This window comes from Callithrix jacchus, chromosome 7, assembly GCF_049354715.1.
Source record: "Callithrix jacchus isolate 240 chromosome 7, calJac240_pri, whole genome shotgun sequence".
Lineage (NCBI taxonomy): Eukaryota > Metazoa > Chordata > Mammalia > Primates > Cebidae > Callithrix > Callithrix jacchus.
Window position 1 is genome coordinate 76,162,791 of NC_133508.1, and position 19,933 is coordinate 76,182,723.

The following is a 19,933-nucleotide window of genomic DNA, read 5'->3' on the forward strand; positions in this document are numbered from 1 at the left end:
ACACTCCTCCTTCCCAGTCACCCCACACCACCCCAAGTGCAAGTTTCTTTTTTTTTTCTGAGATGGGGTCTTAGCTGTCTCCCAGGCTGGAGTGCAGTGGTGCAATCTCGTCTCACTGCAATCTCTGCCTCCTGGGTTCAAGTGATGCTCCTGTCTCAGCCTCCTGAGTATCTGGGATTACAGGCGTGCACAACCACACCCACCTAATTTTGTATTTTTAGTACAGACTGGGTTTCACTACATTGACTAGGCTGGTCTCAAGCTCCTGACCTCAGGTGATCCTCCTGCCTTGGCCTCCCAAAGTGCTGGTATTACAGGTGTGAGCCACCACTCCTGGCCCAGCTGATCCCATTAATAACAGTGAACATTTCTGAGCCTTTGATCTACAGGTGTAAGCCACTGCGCCAGGCCAAGTTTCTTAAACAAGGTCCCACCTTGGCATTCACTTGGCAAAATCTTCCAGGGCTCTCATGCCTATAGGCTGATGCCCGGACTCTCCTTGATGCTCCCGGCCTTTCACAGTTTGGATCCAGCCTCCTCTCATCAATGACACTAATGGCTAAGATGGGTGGAGTGGTTCATATAACTCATATATGAACCTTCATATAGCCTTCTATTGAGGGCCTTACGTGTGTTAGCTCATTCAGTTACCACCTAACCTTAGGAGACGATGTCTTAGCTCAGTTTCCTCATCTGTATAATGGGACATTCCAAGAAAAGCATTGGGTATGGTGTCTGGTACACAGCTATCACTCAGTCAACAGTAGCCATTACTGCATCTTCCCTACTAAATTGATGAGAAAGTTGAGAATAAGGGAGGTTCAGTAACTTGCTTAAGACTACAAAGCATTAATAAAAAGTCTGGCTTCAGTGCCCAGGCTAGCCCACCTCTCACCCTGTCACCGAGGGCCCATGCTCAACTCAGAGCCAACTTCTACAGCTCTGCTTGATGAATTATCCAGGTCTTTGCATGTAGAATACTTCCCTTCCTCCTCCTCTTGGAAGGCTTCCCCTTTGACACCCTAGGCAGGGCCACATACCCCAACTCTGCACCCCTCAGCCCTTCCAACAAACCTCCTTACTCTCATCTCACCAAACTATCATCTCACTGGAGGGTGTACCCCCTACTCAGAGTGCCTATGTCTTTCCCAGCTCCGGCCCCGCTGTGCCTGGCTGGCATGGAGCAGACCTCTGTGTTTGTTGGATCTGTTGGGAGCTGAATCCATCAGAGAGCCAAGCCAAGGGTGGAGAACAATGCCTGCTGGCAGGACAGCCTGCCTGCTCCCAGCTGTCAGTGTGCACTCAGAGTGGACACTCGCACTTGCCTTTGGCCAGGGCCTCCTGGCCACTTCCCAGACCTTCCAGTCCCGTGGCCGTGGCTCTCACTCTGCTCTGCAGCCTCCCTGCAAAGTCATCCAGCAGGGGATTCACCCCTAGAGGGGCCCAGACCACCGACAGCATGAATCCAGAAGATTTCTCACCTTCTCAGTTCACTTCTTTCACAAGTATTTATTGAACGCCAACTATGGGCCAGGCCCTGTGCTCGATGCTGAGTACAGAGTGGAGAGCAAACCAGGCATGGCCCCTGGCCTTGTGGGCTTACACTTGAGTGGGAGGGATAGTCAACCCACAAGTAAATACACAAATGGATATGCAGTGGCAAATTCCCCATGAAGGGAAACAAGAGGGGCCTTGTGATAGATGAACTCCTCAAATGTGGTAGTCAAGGAAGGCCCCTCTGAAGAGGCAACTTTGAAGCTATGGCCTGAGGATCTGAAGAACTCAGCCATACACAGGGTAGGGGAAGAGAATTCTTGGCAAAAGGAACAGCATATGCAAAGTGCTGGAGGTGAGAATGAGGTTGGAATGTTGAGGAAATGAAGGAAGGCTGGGTGGCAGAGGCTTAGGGAGCAAGTCTGGGACTGGCAGGAAATGAGGCTGAAAGTGAGATTGGGACCAAAAGAGGAAAACCTTTAGAGTAACAGGGCAACAGAAGGAGGTTTTCAAACCAGAGACATGATGTGACCTGTGCTTTCAAGTGCTCTCTGGTGCTGCTGAGAACTGATTGACACCGCAAGAGGGAAGAGCTTTCTGAGGCCAGGGCAGTGATCTGGGGGAGCTGAGGTGACTGGGCTAGGGTGGCCGTGGGTGCAGATAGAAGTGGACAGACTCCAGAGATAGTTTAGACGTAGAATCTGCTGGAAGTTTCCAGAAGCACTAAAAAAAAAATCTTTATTGGATGTCCGCAACAACCCCTACAATGGGGTAGGAGTTGGAGACCTCAGGAAAGCTTAGGGATAGAAACAGAAGATGCAAGTCCTTGATCATGGAATCTGATCACAGTCACCTTTCCCTCTGCAGTATCCCAGGGACAACAAAAGCAAGTTCAACCAAGATGCCGAAAGAACTGGGTAATTCCCACCTCATTGCAATGGCATCACAGATTCTTTGGAGCTGCATACTTGCAACATGGAAATGTGTTTCCCACAGCCCCACTAGGGATTCTCAGGCTGGGAAGTTGCCAAACTGCAGGACTGCATCACTGACCTGGTATCCTGGGAGCAGCAGGAGAGGAGGAAGAGGAGGAATTGTCCTTGTTCCTGTCCCGAGTGGACCCCTTCATGATAAAGGGGAAACTGGCCTTTGCCTCTGTCCCCTCCTCTGTCCCTGTCCCCACTCCTGGGAGCATGTGTGAGTCCTGTCTTCTTTCTACCTCAGTCTCCCCTCTGCCTCCCTCAGGAGCACTCCCTGCCAATGACCCACTCTCTAAAATGATGCCCCCTCCTCACTCCTGCACATCTCAGATGGGTCCTGCACATTAGAAGGATAGCAGTCTAATGGAAGCAGCTCACACTAAAAATGAAAGAGATGCTTTCCTCTATAGCTCTCCTTAAGGAATTTGTCTTTTGAAAAGAGCTTTCTGGGTCACTCAGATGATCTCCTCCCTCTTATCCACTTCTTTGAAAGGGCTCTTTTCCCCAGGGTTTCTGCAAACTCTACTTTTCAGTCCATGGAGTTTCCTCAATGCAGCCTCTGGGGAGGGTGGTTCCATCAACGGGAGGAGGTGGGAGAATCTTCCCAGGGGTGATGGCTGAAGTATTTAACCAGTGTGGAATGAGCACCAGTGAATTGTTGCCTCTGGGACTCCACAGCCTTGGCTCTGCCAGGCATTAACCAGATCATGGGAGTCCTGGGAGAAGTGCCAGGCGGTGGAGGGGTACTTGGAGTCACTCGGGGGAGTAGATATTTACCAATGAGTACAGAAGAGTTTCTGCATTTTACCCATTGGTATGGCAACACTGGTCCCACTGGATGTTGGTCCAGTCTCTGCTGTTCTGCTGGGAACGATCGCTGGACCACTTGTTTCCTCAGTTAGAGAAAGTGGCCTGGGGTGGAGCTGGGGGATGAAATGGCCTCTGAGCAGAGCCAGCTCTGTGAGTCCTGGTGAACAGAATCTCAGGCCCTCAACCCACTGCATGACCTTGAAGGGCCGAACAGCCTCGAATCATCCTTTCTCTTGCCCCTCCTCGGAGCTATTTTTGTCCAGCCTGACAGCCCTTGGCTGTTCCAGCAGTCTGGGCTCTGTGAGCCGGATGCAAACCAGGCAGCACAGACGTCTCGTGCTGAATCCCAAGAGGTTCCTCTCTGGGCGCCATCACATGGGGCCATGGCCCCTCTGCACTGTGTACTGAGTGGGGAGGGACCGTGCGCCTGGAGGATGGCGACTGCAGGACATGGGGGAGCTGGGCTCTCTCCATTGCTCAACCCTGGCTCCTGTCTGGGAGAGCTGTCCAAGGCCTGGTGTGAGGACACCCTGTCACAGAGTTTTGTGGCTGCCTAGAAACCTCCCAGGCGGGTTTATCAGGCCAGCTGTGTGCAGGGACCTGTTAGTCAGTGCGAGGGTGGGTGTCTGCTGCTAGGAGTAGGGTGGGAGCAGGCTCTGCTGGGCCCCCAGTCTCCAGGCCTTGGCTGTAGTGGAGAAAGGGTCTGTCCTGTGTTTCAGTGTGATGGTGTGGGCCAAAGACAGGTGGGCTGGGGCAGACAGGGTTCCAAGACCTCTTTGTGGCTCTTGCTCAGTCACTATCTCCAGGAAGCAAGGCAGACACTAGGTTCCAGCCTCCTGGCCTGGGAAGGCTGAAGCCAGTCATTGCTCCTGACTGGGGTCTTACCCTTCCAAGGAACAGCCTGCCTTGGGCCCTGGTTAAAGCTTTTCCCCAGACCCAAGCTTCATGCCTGCTGCCGCTCTGTGCTGGGCAGGAGACGGGGTCTGGTCGCAGCTGACTCTCCCAGGACTCATCTGTGCAGGTGAGAAATGGAAGCAAACCTCTGAGACCAGAATAGCTCCAGAGCTGGGTGGATAAGCTGGGATAGCCAGTGAGGAGGAGATGGGCTGGACGAGGAGAGGCCTCTGGTGGCTGGAGAAGGTGCCTTCACATATAAGCCAGTCCAGGAAGCAAAGGAGAAAAGGCAGTGCCTTTTTTTGAGCCCCTGGTAAAAGAACCTTCCTCATTCCTGGGGGCGGGATGGTGAGGGGGCAGCTCAGAAAGCCCCGACTTCAGTGATTTCAGAGACCCAGGAGTGGTACAGCATGGCTCCTGCTGGCCTCCCAGCTGGCCCTGGGGAGGATGAGTTGGGGGTGGGAACAGCCACATAGGCAGCAGACCCTGCAGGACCAGAGGGTGTGGGGGAGGAAGACCGCAGGAGGGGAGTGATGTGGCTGCTCCTGGCAGCCCTGCTGCTGGGGGCCACAGGTACAGGGGCCGCTGGCCTCTCTAGGGGGCGGGCCCTCCGGGTGGAAGATGCCCCTCGACTGGGCAGCAAATTCCTCCGGGCTGGCAGGATGATGCCCGTGGCTCTGCGAATGGGAGCGGTTCGGAGGGCTGGGATGGGGTAAGCAGGAGAGGAGGCACCGGGGAGAACAGGACCAGGCACTCTTCCCAGGATGGTGAGCTGGTTGCTCAGGGCTGGCAGCCCCGGGCAGCTATGGAAGAAAGACCAGGGCCAGGCAGGGAAGGCCAGGGGGCCAGTGGGTGTGGGTGAAGGCTCCATCTCAGCTGCGTAGCTGTTGAGGTGGGAGAGAAGGCGAATTCGGACAGGGTCTGCACGGCTGCTGGGCCCTTCCAGGACCCCTAGGTATCTGATGACCTCGGTGAGGCACTCCCGAAAACCAATGCTCCGGAAGTCAACTGCCAAGGCTCGGGCATCAAAGAATCCTGCAAAGGGAGGCATGATGAAGGGAGGTCATGGCAGGTGTGGGGGGAAGCATGGAGCCTGGGTCTGACTGAGTTCTGGACCTGCCTCCTTCACTAGCTCCCTGGGCAGCCCTGATCATGTCACCTTGCCTCTCTGAGCCCATCTCTGCATCTGCAGAGTGAGAACAAAAATCCCTGCCTGGGATGGAGGGTGGTGGGTTATAATGATCAAATGAATTTACTAAACTATGATGCATTATAAAATGTAAAATATTGCTTTCATCACAATTCATAATTAATGCAAAGAAAAAACTTTGTGGCCACGATAACTTCATTTAAGCAGACACTTGACAGATATGAAAAGTTGTGCACTTGGAGGTATAGAACAACCCTGCCTGCCGAGAGGGGCAGATGCCCAGGAAGGGAGGTGGCAGCCATCAGAGTGGGGAGGCCCCTTGAGAAGGTGGTGTAGTGTAGCAGTGAAGTGTGAGGTTGTCTGAGGCCAGCAGAGCTGGGTTCAAATCCTGGCTCTTAACTAGCTGCCTGATTGTGAACAAGTCTCTTTATCTCTCTGTGCCTCAATTTCCTTAGCTGTCAAATGGGGATCTAGCAGTGCCTGCTGTACAGAGTTGTGAGGGTGAAATTAAAATAGTGCACAGAGGCTGGGCGCGGTGGTTCATGCCATAATCCCAGCACTTTGGGAGGCCAAGACGGGTGGAGTTCAAGACCAGCCTGGCCAACATGGTGAAACCTGGTCTCTACTGAAAAAGACACAAAAATCAGCTGGGCATGGTGGCTCATGCCTGTAATCCCAGCTACTTGGGAGATTGAGGTAGGATAACTGCTTGAGCCAGGACCTGGGAGGTGGAGGCTGCAGTGAGCCAAGATCGCGCCACTGCACTCCAGCCTGGGCTACAGAGTGAGACTCCATCTCAAAAAAAAAAAAAAAAAAAAAAAATAGTGCACAGAAAATGCTGAATAAAAAACAGTTAGCTATCACTTATATTACTGCCTTGGCCCCTGTTAGCATCTGAGTTGGTCCCTTGGCTAAAAAGGCAATCTTGAAAGCAAGACCCCACTGTGATCCTCAGCAGCTGTCATCAGGCTAGGGGCCCTCTCTCTCTCTCTCTTTTTTTTTTTCTTTTTGAGATGGAGTTTCATTTTTATGGCCCAGGTTGAAGTGCAATGGCACAATCTTGGCTCACCCCAACCTCTGCCTCCTAGATTCAAGTGATTCTCCTGCCTCAGCCTCCCGAGTAGCTGGGATTACAGGCATGCATCACCACGCCCGGCTAATTTTTGTGTTTTTTTCGTTGAGACGGGGTTTCTCCATGTTGGTCAGGCTGGTCTCAAACTCCTGACCTCAGGTGATCCGCCCGCCTCAGACTCCCAAAGTGCTAGGATTACAGGCGTGAGCCACTGTGCCCGGCCCTTTTTTTTTTTTTTGAGATGGAATCTCGCTCTGTCACCCAGGCTGCAGTGCAGTGGCACCATCTCGGATCACTGCAACTTCTGTGTCCCGGGTTCAAGCAATTCTCCTGCCTCAGCCTCCTGAATAGCTGGGACTACAGGCACGTACCACCATGTCCAGCTAATTTTTGTGTTTTTAGTAGAGACGGGGTTTCACCATATTGGCCAGGATGGTCTCAATCTCTTGACCTTGTGATCCACCCGTCTTGGCCTCTCAAAGTGCTGGGATTACAGGCATGAGCCACTGCACCCGGCCAGCACCCTCTCTTTGATGGATAACCAGGTGAACTTCCTACACAGGTGTTCACATCCTCACTGCCTCTCCAGGCTTGTTCTTCTCTTGACCACATTCTGGGCAAAGACAGACAGAACCACCTCAGCGAGCACTGGCATCATGACTATGGCAGCAAATACCTGGTTTTTGGTTCATGGCCCCCACAGAGGGACAGCTCAGCTGGAGACTATGTTTGGAGCTAGGCCAACTTGTGAGTGAGACCCAACTCTGCTATACACTTAGCCATGTAAGTTCAAGCAAATCCCTTCACCTTTCTGTGTTTGCTCTTTTCTTTTCTCTTCTTTTTTGAGATGGGGTCTCACTCTGTCACCCAGACTAGAATGCAGTGGCACAATCTTGGCTCACTGCAACTTCCGCCTCCTGGGTTCAAGTGATTCTCCTGCCTCAGCCTCCCAAGTAGCTGGGATTACGGGCATCTGCCACCATGCCTGGCTAATTTTTGTATTTTTAGTAGAGATTGGGTTTCACCATGTTAGCCAGGTTGGTCTCGAACTCTTGACCTCAGGTGACCCACCCGCCTCAGCCTCCCAAAGTGCTGGAATTACAGGGGTGAGCCACTGCACCCAGCCTTTGCTGTTCTTTTCTAACATTTACTGAATTCTTGCTAAGCATGTAATCAAGTTACCTAATTTAATCCTCACAAAAACCTCGCATTATTCCTATTTTAGAGATGAAGAAACTGAGGAAGGGAGAGATTAAATCATTCGCCTAAGGTCATAAAGCTAGTAATCAGTAGAGCCCGATTCAGATCCAAAGCCTATACCGTGAACCACAGTTCTGTCTTCCCATTAGTTCACACTCAGAAAATGGTGATAACACTAACCCCCATCTTGCAGGTTCTAGTGAGAATCAAGCGAAACAACACAAGCGAAAGCATTTGGAAACTGTCAAATGCTGCCCACATATTAGTCACTACTTTTCTTTTAATTGGATAACCATAAATGTAATTTGAATCTCCCCTATTGGTTCATTAGAGACAGAAGTCTCCACTCTTAGCAATGCATTTCTTTGGCAGAAGTTCCCAAATGGGTCACCTGCCTCAGAATAATTGGGTGGCTTATTAAACTTGCAAACTCCTAAACTTCAGTCTAGACCGGCTGCCTCAGAATTTCTGGGGGATGACTCCTGATTCTGCCTGCCCTGAGGTGACAATGCTATACACTGAGGCTTCGGAAGCACCAGAACAGGCCACTTAAAATGCTACTGTCCTCTTCTGGAGTAGAAAGTTAGGTCTCTGGGACTTTGGTCTTTGTGGCCGAGGCCTGTGGAGATTTCAGGGTTTCCCAATTTTGAAATCACCAAATACACTGAGAAGCTTTAAGTAGATGAATTTCTGTTTGTCTGGAAGAGTCTTTAAAGCCACCGTTCCATTACTTTATTGTAACTGATGGGCTTAAAATAACAAAATGAGTTACATTTGTGTCCTACAATCCTGAGACCTGCGGGGAACATGATATGTCACCCCAGGCCAAAGACCCCACAACAGCCCAGAAGGCTAGACCAGTGGGTAGGATACCAGGCTCCTCCCTGGGTTCGAGGGGGTCAGATTGGGATCCTAGGGAGAATTAGCTCATTCAGGCAAATCCTTAATGAGACCCTGGGTTGAGGAAGGGTAGGACCCATAGCAACGGCCTGTTACAGAAGAAAGTGCCTCCCAGATCTAAGACTGAAGGGAGTTGAATTGAGGAAAAGGTTGGGACAAATGGAGACACTGAAAGTGGAGAGGGAGATGCTGAAAGGAGGGAGCAAAGCTTTGCAAATATTCCCTCTATTGACTGAGCTCCTGGGAGTGGACTTTGCTCACCAGTGTATCCCCAAGGCCCAGCCTCAAAATATTGGTGGTATGCATGACTCCTGAAAGAGAAGAGCATGGGTACCTGTCCCGCCAGTGGCATGGAGCATTTTCAGGTGATCCACCGTCATCTGCAAGACCTCAGCTTTCTCTAGCTTGGAAGAGCCCTGCAGGTACAGAGGACAGAAGGGTGGAGTCTCCAGCAGTGTCTTGATTTTCTCACCTTCCTCCCACTCCACTGCTGCCTGCAATTGGGCAGTGCTGCCTGCTTTGGCCAACTTCTCCAAATCTAGAACATTCTCTTCAGTTCTCCTCCCAGACCACCTGTCCTCTGTACGGCTGCCGGCCATCTTTCCTGAAACCACAACTCCCTTGACTTGCACGGTTCTCTCTCTCTCTCTCTCTCTCTGTCTCTCTCTCTCTCTCTCTCTCTCTCTCTCTCTCTCTCTCTATCTCTCAGATGGAGTCTTGCTCTGCCACCCAGGCTAGAGTGCAGTGGCCTGACCTTGGCTCACAGCAACCTATGACTTCTGGGTTCAGTGATTCTCCTGCCTCAGCCTCCTGAGTAGCTGGGATTACAGGTGCACGCCACTATGTCCAGCTAATTTTTTTGTATTTTTGGTAGACGTGGGGTTTCACCATGTTGGCTAGGCTAGTCTCAAATTCCTGACCTTGTGATCCGCCCGCCTTGACCTCCCAAAGTGCTGGAATTACAGGTGTGAGCCACTGCACCTGGCTGCTCTGCCTGTCTCTTAACACAGTAGTGTCCCTTCTGTGTCACTTGGCACTCTGCTGCTCCCGGCACAGGGGTTTGTCACCTCCATGGTTTTAACCACCATCTTCAGAATGCCTCCTAAACCAGCTCTTCTGGGAATCCAACTTCAGACTCAATGTGCCTAAGATCCAGCTCACTGTCTTATCCCCAGAGCACCTGCTCTTCCTCTTTTCTCTCTCAGGAAATGCTTCCTAAGCTTCCCAGGTGAAGTCTGAAGATCAGACGCTCCATGGGAGTCCCTTGAGGGCAGATACTAGGTCTAGTTCATGGCTGGTCCTGTGGTGGTTTTAGTGAACATCTGTGGAATGACTAACTTGTTCTCACCAGCATAAGGGAAGGCAGAGGACCTGTGACCTATGCCTTGGTGCACAGGGTGAGAATCTCTGTGGCTGAGTCCACTGTCTGATTCCTCACTGTAGTTCCCCCACCCTAACATGCTCGATGGATGGCAGAGTGCTCACTCCCTGAGCAGCCTGTTCCACTTTCAAATCACTCTGGAAATGTCCGTAGTGCAGAGGGATGGTGGCTTGAGAATCACACACTCCCGTGCTGCTACTTAATAGCTGTGTGATCTGGGATAAGTTACTGCACCTCTCTGTGCTTCAGTTTCCTTACCTGTGCTATGGGCATAATAATCCCTACCTTTCAGGATCATTTGGAGGAGTCAATTCAATGGGATGATGGACATAAAGCCACCTGAGTGTAAATTTCCATTCTTTATACCCTGCCAGTGGCAGATATTGGTAAATGACCACAGCATCTCAGGCAGCCGCTACCAATCAACAAGAGATGCCATGAGAAACGAACCTTATCTGCCGCCCACACAGTATTTCCTTTAGCACAATCAGCAATGTCACATACCTGTTTCTCAAAGGCAGTGGGGACCAGGCGTCGCAATTCAGAAAGGCTGCTGTTGATGCGGTCTCGACGCCGTTTCTCTATGATCTAAACAGTCACGACAAGAAGTTATTCACAGGTGCGTCACCACAGTTTCTAAAGTGCCTCGATAGACATCAACTCATATTTACCCACACAGTATTCTTGTGAGGGAGATCAATCTAGTCTTACTTTACGGTGGAGAAAACCAAGGCTCATAGAAGGACAGTAATTTGCTTAAGGTCACACAACAAGAAAGTGCAGAGGTGGGAGCACAACTCAGATCTCCTGTCTTGGTCTATAGGGGTGATACTCAAGATGTTTAACCACTGGTACAGAAGGGCACAGCCAATCAGAATGAGGACACCAGGCCCTGGAGGTCCCTGCTGGGTCAGCAGGAGGGTGACCTTGTAATCTGCGAGGTCATGAGGTGGTTTAAGGAGTCTCAGGTGTTGCTTTCTCTCTCTCTCTCTCTCTTTTTGAGACGGAGTTTTGCTCTTACTGCCCAGGCTGGAGTGCAATGGCACGATCCTGGCTCACTGCAACCTCTGCCTCCAGAATTCAAGCAATTCTCCTGCCTCAGCCTCCCGAGTAGCTGGAATTATAGGCATGTGATCACGACGCTAATTTTATTTTTTTGTATTTTTAGTAAAGACGAGTCAAGCTGGTCTCGAACTCCTGACCTCAGGTGATCCACCCACCTCAGTCTCTCAAAGTGCCAGGATTACAGGCATGAGCCACCACACCCAGCTAAGGTGTTGCTCTCTCCAGCTGCAGAGCCCTTCCATTCACACACTCTCATTCTCCCCTCATAATACTGGTAGCAGAACACTAAGAGCAGGACAGATATGACCCATTTTACAGATAAAGAAAATAAGGGCTGGAAAGAAGTGGTTGGCCTAAGGGCTTACAGTCAGTGATTGTCAGGCAGTGCAGAAGCACAGCTGTATGCTGGGAGGAAAGTGGGGCTGGACACAAGGGACAGACAGCAGTAGCAAGGGGATCCTTCTGCTGTCCCCTCCCCCACCCCAGCACACTGGGAGGGGATGAAAGTTCTGGACTGAGAGAGGAGACAGAAGATAGGATGGTGGGCAGGCTGGAACAACAATCATAACCGCCTATTGTGTGTCTGCTATTGTTCAGAGTGTTACATTAATGCACTTAACCTGCAAAGCAGCCCTTTGAGCTGGGCCCTGTCATTATTCCAGTGACACAGAGGAGCAAATCAGGCCCAGAGAGGTTAAGAGGCTTGCCCAGAATCACCCTGATAACTACTGGCAGGGCCGGGATTTGAATCCAGGCAGTTAGCTTAGAGTGAAGTTTCTGCCCAGGGTTCTCCCTGCCAGACTGCAGGGGATTCATTTTGTAGGGCAACTCAGAAGCTGAGATGAGACGGACACTCACCCCTCTGCGTTTCTTCCTGGCTTGCATCTGCGAAGGGCTGGGGGTGGACAGCGGCCTGGCCATCTGGCTGGAAAGGAAGAGAAAAGCTGATTTTTCAGGGTTGAGGGACTGTCTCCTTGGCCCGGGCGGACCTGGGACCAGGAGGAGCCGCAGGGTCCCAGGAGGAGCAAGCTCTCCCCTTTTCCCCCTGCTCATTTCAACCCGGGCCAAGTCCTCTCACGCACTCTGGGCCCACTCTGGGTCTTTGGTTGGGATCTGCTCCGCCTCGCCCCTGGCCCCTCGCGGCGGCCGTCGGGGGTGGGGGAACAGCGCTCAGCAGCGCGGCAGCTCAGGCTCCTGCAACCCGATCCCTGGGGCGGGGCGGGTGAGGGCACTGGCCGGCGGCGGCGGGGACGGGCCGGGAGGGTAGGGTTTCAGAGGGAGCCGCTGGGAACTAGCGTGGAAAGAGCAGATGCCGCCGCTTCCCACGGGCCGGGCGCGCCGGCCGCCCGCCCTCCGCCCGGCCTGCAGCTGCCACCTCCTCCCACGCAGTGCGGCCGGGGGCGAGGGGGAGGCGGCATCTGGGTCACAGGCCCCTCTAGGATGCTCTGGTACACTGTTCTGGCCTCCTAGAAGGCCTGGTCCCCCCAACCTCGGCCTCTCCTCCCACTCTGGGCCTTCCCTCTGCAGCATCGATTGAATGATGGGTGGTTGCTCACACCCCGGGAGCTCCCATTACAGAGAAGAGGCTTAGCCCCAGGGCTTTTCCTGCCCAGACTCTGACCAAAATAATCTCCAGCCCAGCTGCTAACCCTTCTTAAGGTTTTCTGCTCCAGAAGCTCTCTTAGAAGGTGAGGATTCGCTGGGTCCACTAAAGCATCATTCATTTGGCCAACATTTCTAAGGCTCTATTCAGGTCTGGTGGGTGCTGATGCACTCAGCCAGACCCCAGCCCTTCCTCAGCTCGGATCCAGTGGGCAGACACTGCACCAATAAACAACAAACAAGGTGACTCCCCTGCCATTTCGGAAGACACAAGGCCACACATCTGAACATGAACCTGCAAGCTGGCCTTCATCCCCACCCGCTCCTGCTGCCCCTGGGTGGAAAGCTAATGCTGTCTTTGATTCCTCCTCCTCCTCACCCCTACCTCATTAAAACCTGCCCACACTATGTCTAAAATACATCTCACGTCTGTCCTCTTCCTCTCCGCCACTTCTCTCAATGCTGCACCTCTATCAGCTTTCATCTGGATGAGTGCAAGCGCCTCTTGTTGGGTCATTTTGCACCCTGTTTTACTCTCTGCAAGCCTATCTCCACACTACAGGCAGAGTGATCATTTAAATCTGATCTTATCTCTCACTTAAAACTCCTCAGTGGCTCCTCAATTTTTATTTGTTTGCTTTGAGATGTAGTCTCGCTCTGTTGTCCAGGCTGGAGTGCACTGGTGAGAATTTGGCTCACTGCAATCTCCACCACCCGGTTTAAGTGATTCTCCTGCCTCAGCCTCCGACATAGCTGGAATTACAGGTGTCCACCACGTCTGGCTACTTTTTGTATTTTTAGTAGAGACGGGGTTTCACCGTGTTGGCCAGGCTGGTCTCAAACTCCTAACCTCAGGTGATCCACCTGCCTCAGCTTCCCAAACTGTTGGGATTACAGGTGTGAGCCACTGCACCTGGACCCATTGTTTTTTAAGATCAAGGCCATCATCCTTCAGGTGGTCCAACTGGCCCCTGGCAACCCCACTAGACTTAACTCTCTTCCTCTGTATGCTCCAGCCTACAAATACACTAACTCCTTCCTGAAGTTGCATGTACTGTCCCCTAGCCTAGGTCCACCATCTCTGGTCCACCCATCACCCCAAGCCTTAGTTCCTTTGCCCAGTAACTTCTACAGTCTGTCAGATCTCAACTCAGATGGCGCCTCCTTAGGGAGCCTTTTCGGACATTCCTCCTCCCACTAGTGTCCCAGGCTTAATATTCTCCTAGCACCCTACTTTCACAGTGTTTATGCCAGTTTGTTGTTTTATATTTATATGGTTATTTGATTGATGTCTTTCTCTCCAACAAATCCATAAGCTCCATGAGGCCATAAGCCATGTCTGTTACATTCACTATTGCAGCTTCAGTACTCAGCAAGGGCTTGGAATATGGCAGAACTCACGGTAGAGCTTCCTTTTCTCACCCTTGTCCTTGGCATCACTGGGGAACAGAGAGATAAGCACCATAACATCTACATCCTAGGCGTTTGTGGAATGGGGGCATATATGACTTACCAGAAGGGTCCCAGCCTATGTGACTACACTTTTGGCATTTGAATTTGTATCATTTTCATCAACTGCTCAAAGAGAGAAGGTTGTAGAAGGGACAAGACAGCATTTGTCAAATCCTACTGCTATGTCCCTGGCTTTGTCCAGACACATCTGGAAAACGATATCTCCCACCCAAACATCTGGACAAGCAGACCTGGTAAGAGGCCTGAAATAGCTCCTGGGAGGGAGAGCCTAGCAAGCTAGGTTCAGGGCTCCGATGGCCAGATCCTGAGATCTGTGGGCAGCTTGTTTACAAAGCACCACTGGTTCACTGGGGACAAGCCCCAAGAGCCGAGACACACTAAGAAACATGGCCTTTGTTCCCACCAGCTTGATAAAGCGCCTCTTTGGGTGTTGGGTTAGCCTTGCGCACGTCACTGCCTCTCAGCCTGATTCCTCCACTGGGACCATCTGTTGGAGGCTGATGCACCCATTTGAGGGCAAGGCAGTGCTGCCATCCCCTTTTCCAGTCTCCTGTTCAGTTTGTTCTGTTGTATTATTTCTCCCTTCTCTTCTCCCCATATCTCAGAGGCAAACCCCATGTTACAGTTTTCTTGGAAACATTATGTGACTTTCCCTCCTTTGAGCCTTACAAAAGCCCATTTTACAGATGAGGATGCTGAGCCTCAGGGAGCTAAAGCAGCTTGCCCAGCCTATCCAGCTTCTAAGGAGCAAAGCCAGCAGGGAATCTGCATCTTCTGGCTCCGCTTCAGTATTGTTTTGCTTCTAATTCCCACTTCCTGTCTGTCTGAACGGCCTTCCAGTCTCCTTATTTTTAAAATCCCCAAGAGCCCAGCCAGAGCTCCCCTCCAGCCCGCAATCTGGCCCTGACAGTGGGAGGAGGTGCAGGAGCTTCTCATCTGAGAATCTGAAAATGACACAGATTTTCATGAACCCAGAGCAGATATGTTGACCATCAAGATCTGCTCCATAGGCCTCTAGTGGCTCCTAGCCAGAATTCTGGGGCCATCTCTTATAGGGGGTAGCTTTCCAGGTGGTCCTGACCACCCTCAGTGCTGACTTCCCCTGGGAACTCCCCCATGGAACCCTTGAAGAAGACCCTAATCATTTCGTGCCAGCCAAATGCAGAATCACAACGTCCCGAAAGAAGGGATCTCAGAGAGAACTGAGTCCATTTGTAAAATGAGGAAACTCGGAGGGGAAGGGATCTTCCCCAGGCACACAACAAATCAGAGGAAAACTCAGAAATACAGCCAGGTCTAGTGGCTTTTAATCTGAGTCTCTTGCAAGTGCCTCCCATATATTCATCATCCCATCATGTGGATCTTGGAGCCAGTACTTTTTGTTCTATGCTGCACTTCCACATCCATGTGTCTAATTTATTACACAGTAACCCTGTGAGTGCAGTATTATTCAGGCCCTTTCACATTTAGGAAAAATAATCATTTTACAGGTGGAGTGACAGAGACACTGGAGTTAAGAATCACTCCAGTGAGTCCAGTCTTCAGACTTCTGGTCTTTTCATTAGACCTTGCTGTCTCATAAATATGTTGCCCCCACAACTGGATGGTGACTGCTTTGACAGCAACATTTATTGGAAGTTACCTTGTGCCACAGCAGGGAGCTGTGTAACTTTATGTACATTACTTCATCAAACCTTATCCTGTGAGGCAGGAATGCTAATGTTTTCCCATTTTGAAAGGGAGAAAACTGCAGTCACCGGCCAAGGTTAATAGAGGTAAGATTCAGACTCAGATCTATCTGCCTCCAAGGCCACCACCTTATATTGTGCAGAAACAGGACCCTGATCCAGTGTCTGACATGTCGTAGGTGCTCATTAGATGTTTGCAGAGGGAGTGGACAGGCAGTACTCTCAGTTTGGACTCATCATGTATCAGGGGGCCAGGTTCAGATGAGAGCTCTGTGGGTGAATTTCACAGATGTGGCAGGAGTGCCACCAGGCAGATGCCCACAGTGATGGTGGAACACACCCTGCTCGTTATTCTTATGTCTCTGAGTGTGGGGTATTTGCGCCCTGCCCCTGACCTTGAGAGGCTGGCTGCCTCCGTTCTGTGGCCCTTGTCAGTATTTATCTGCTTTCTTTGTATATGAACCCTTCTTCCCTGAGAGTTCCCTGAGGGCAGAGGCTAAGCAGGATACATCTGGGCCCCCTATGCCCAGCCCAGGGTCTGGGCCACAGCAGGCATCGTTCAGTGCTCCCTGAATTGAAGCATTGATGTCTGCTGGGGGGAGGGCCCTTTGGTGAGTGCTACAAAGGGGCGTCTATAAGTCAGCCTCTGCCAGATGTCCAACTGCTTTCTCTCTTCAGAGGGGTCTGCTCCTCTGAGAACAGTGTCTAAAAATGGGCTCTGTACATATAGGAAATGCTGTAGGTATAGGAAAAAACTGCCCACTGATCCTTTATGCCTCTATGTGAGCTGTTGTCCAGATGCCATCTTCAAGACTCCCTCCTTGACACCTTTGGTTGAGAGTGACCTCTCCTTGCTTAGGTGCCTTCACAGCCCACAGTCTGTCTCTTTTCCATCCTGTCCCTGGTGTGTGTATGACCTGGCAGGTCAATGACTGGGCTGCAGACTCGTGGAGGACAGAAGCCAGCTCTGATCAGCCTGGTTCTCTGGCATCAATTTTGTGCCCCTGATCTATGAAGACCCACTGCCATTGAATTTGAGACCCCACTCCACCACCACCACATGATGCTGTGTCCTTTCCTGGCCCTCAACAGGCACAGGCTAAGAGAACTGCTTCTCTAAACAGCAGTTTCTGCTAAACAATTAGGAAAGGCTAATATGTTGCATAGCAAATTGTATTATATACCCTAAAATCAAATGTACAGGATGCAAGAGGAATATCTTTTACGGCATTTTCCTCAGATTTGTGACTGTGGCAGGATCCCTGGATCTCAGAAAACCGAAGAGCACTAAAATTACAAAATGTCCTCAAAAACATCCTAAGAATTAACTGGGGCCAGCACATTGGCTTATGCCTGTAATCCTGATGCTTTGAGAGGCCAAAACAGGAGGATCACTTAAGCCCAGATCAAGGCTGCCATGAGCTATGATCATGCCACTGTGCTCCAGCATGGCAACAGAGGGAGACCTTGTCTCAAAAAACAAACAAATAAATGAATAATTAACTGAATTCCCCTCCAGTTCTGTTCTAGAGACTCATGTCTGGATGAGCCAGGAGAAATGAAGTATTCCTTTCTTTCCCACTACTGTCTTTATTTTACTGATGAGGAAACAGACTCAGAATAGACTTTGGCAGGGAAACCAGTGGCCCATAGACCACGTAGTGAGTTGGTGACAGATTTGGGGCTGGGACCCAGATCTGCAGACTCCCAGTCAGCCCTGTACCTCTTTCAGGGTGCTGGGGATCACATGGTGTGTGCCTAAGCATGTGCTGTGCTAAGCCCTTGACATACTTTACCTCATTTCGTTTTTCCAATACTTCTATGAAGTTGGTTCTATTATTCATGCTCATTTAACAGATGAGGAAACTGATACTTAGGCAGTTCACAGAACTGGGAGGTAGCAGAACTGCACAAGTGCAATTTGCTCAACGGGTTTGAAGCAGGTCAGACTATCTACCAGGAGCCGAAAGACACTGGCAGCAGGGGGTCACCACAGGAGGAGCACTGGAATTAGAGGCTAGGCCCTTGAAGTCTCTTATTTTCTTCAATACTAAGACCCTAAATCCAAGATCCAATTTACTTAAAAGAGAACAAATTTTCTTCTTCCTGAGATATTTTGTGAACTGTTTTGTGGACATGAAAACTGCATCCAAACTAGGGTAAAATTGGGAAAGAATGTTTACTCTACATCGTCAGCAGATTCCAGACAGGGGCTGGGGTACCATCCGTCTATGAGAGTTTTCTAGGATCTCCAGGGAAAACTCCTTGCCAATGGCCTCCCCTAGGCCACTTCAACAATAGATGATCACCCACTGGCCATCAGACCCCCAAGCTGACCTCTACCTCCAGCATCCCCGGCCCTGCACGACCGAGAGTGTGCAGGATCCAGGCACTCGTGCGTGTAACTGCACGGCCCGCGCACATCCTGCACGCCAACACCTGCGACCCCTGCGCTCACCTGCCTCTGCCGGGGAGGTGCTGGAGGGGCTGGCCAGCCTGAACTGCGAGCCCGTCGGCCTGCTCCCCACCCCGCCTGCCCTCCCACTGCGAGCTCAGTCCCTGCATCCCCGCCCTTACCTCAACTCGCCCTCTTGGCCCACGTCGGCGGGTCCGTCGCACTCGCACTCCGAGCCGCTCGGCTCCTTGGGTCGTTTCATGGCGAACGCAGGCTGCCTGGTCTCAGCCCCGCGACTTGGGCTCCCAGTCAGGAAGTCGGACCCCGCCCCGGCCCCGCCCCGGCTCCTCCTGGGGGGCGCCGCCGAGGCCGTTTCCCAGGGCCTTTTCCTGCGCCGCAGCCCGGGGCGCCCAGGCGCCCCCTCGCCCCCGCGGTGACGCGCCACCGAGCCGTGGGAAGGCCCTGGGCGGTCGCCGCCTTCACCGACGGCTGGGAGGTCCGGCTCTGCTCCACTGTCTCGGCTGCCGCGCGCTGGGTGGCCTTGGGCAGGTGCCCTGGGAGGCCCCGCTGGGAAGCCAGGAGTCCCGGTCTGTCCCTGGGTCTCCTGGGAGCTGTCGGCCTGTAGAGGCGCCCCTCCGATGCCCGGGATTCCGCAAGGGTCAACCCCGAGTGCTCCTGCCTCCTGGGGTTCTGGAGGTAGCAAACATATCCGGTTTGTCGAGGTTAGTCAAGGTGGCTGTGGCCTGATCCTTGACAAAAATTCCCCAGCAACTCCTCCATAGGGGCCCAAAACAAGTGGAATAGTGTGGTGGGGGCAAGGGGAAGACACTCACTTTTGTGAGAGGTGGCGGTCACCCCCAAAAGGGACGGCTGAAGTTGTGGCCACGGCATCTGAGCTGGGCTCTGGCCGAGGTGGCAGTAGTGGGTTGACCCTGGGAATCAGTTCCCAGTGCACTAGAGTTGTCCTGGGTGGCCAGGAGGACAGGAAAGGGCTCCTTCTAGACGCTATGGCAGGGCCTCAGAGAGGGAGGAGGTGGGAAGACACCCTCCAGCCTCTCTTCCTGGGGCCCCTGCTTCTGACAATACACCAAACTGTTCACTCAGGGAGGGCTCTAGCTGCCCTGTCCTTAGTCGGGGGCACTCAGAGGAAGTTCTCCGATTCACCTGTCATTCTCATGGGCCCAGTACCTCAGAGAAGCTCCCAAGGCTTGAAAGGAAGCTGCAATGAAAAGAAGCATCCTGGAGGTGGACTTCTTGGGCAGAGAAGAGGAGATAAAGGAGATCTTGGTGTGCTGGGTTAGACATAAGAGAAGTCTTTTCCTTTTTACCCAACACCAGGTTGGGCCCTGAGGGAAGCCGCTCTTTCAAGTAGGAGAATGGGGTTGGTCATCTGAGAATAACTGTGCTTCCGTCCCCATAGCAAGTCCTGCTTGCTGGGGGACACTGGATTACTTGGTGGGAAAGAACGTTCCTGTGTCTCCATCCACACACATCCACAGACACAACCATGTGGCCAGGGGTGCAACATACACACACGGACAGACTTACAAATACATTACCGGCAGGCACAACTGTCGTGAGCAATCAGTACCAGGAAGTCCTGGTGGTTGCCCCAGCCGCCACCATGGACTCTCATTCCAAAAGCCCTCAGCACTCACGTCACTTCTGTGGGCACATGACAGTCAGTGGAAACCTCAACCAACAGAGAAGTCACCCGATCCATGCACTATGCATTCCCTGGAAAGACGGAAGTCAAGGAAGCCTCCCAGATATCTGCCCTATGTAATTGGCTGAGATAGCAAAGATTGGAAGAGGAGCAGATTTGCAGG

General features: G+C 51.9%; 1 protein-coding gene across 5 annotated transcripts; it reads right to left on the reverse strand.

Moving 5' to 3' along the window:
• Positions 1–1,489: 1,489 nt before the first annotated feature.
• HEYL (hes related family bHLH transcription factor with YRPW motif like) lies at positions 1,490–18,388 on the reverse strand. Of its 5 annotated transcripts, none has more exons than XM_035250955.3 (5): positions 18,287–18,388; positions 11,805–11,867; positions 10,386–10,469; positions 8,835–8,916; positions 1,490–5,213 (listed from the first exon to the last, which is right to left on the reverse strand). In XM_035250955.3, the coding sequence occupies exons 2-5, from the start codon at positions 11,865–11,867 to the stop codon at positions 4,540–4,542; spliced, it is 903 nt and encodes a 300-aa protein (XP_035106846.1). In that variant the 5' UTR covers positions 18,287–18,388; the 3' UTR covers positions 1,490–4,539. The 5 variants fall into 5 exon arrangements, with proteins under 5 accessions (XP_035106846.1, XP_035106843.1, XP_035106845.1 ...); XM_035250952.3 differs by having other exon boundaries at positions 11,805–11,871; XM_035250954.3 differs by lacking the exon at positions 18,287–18,388 and adding an exon at positions 12,029–12,103.
• Between the last annotated feature and the right edge of the window lie 1,545 nt (positions 18,389–19,933).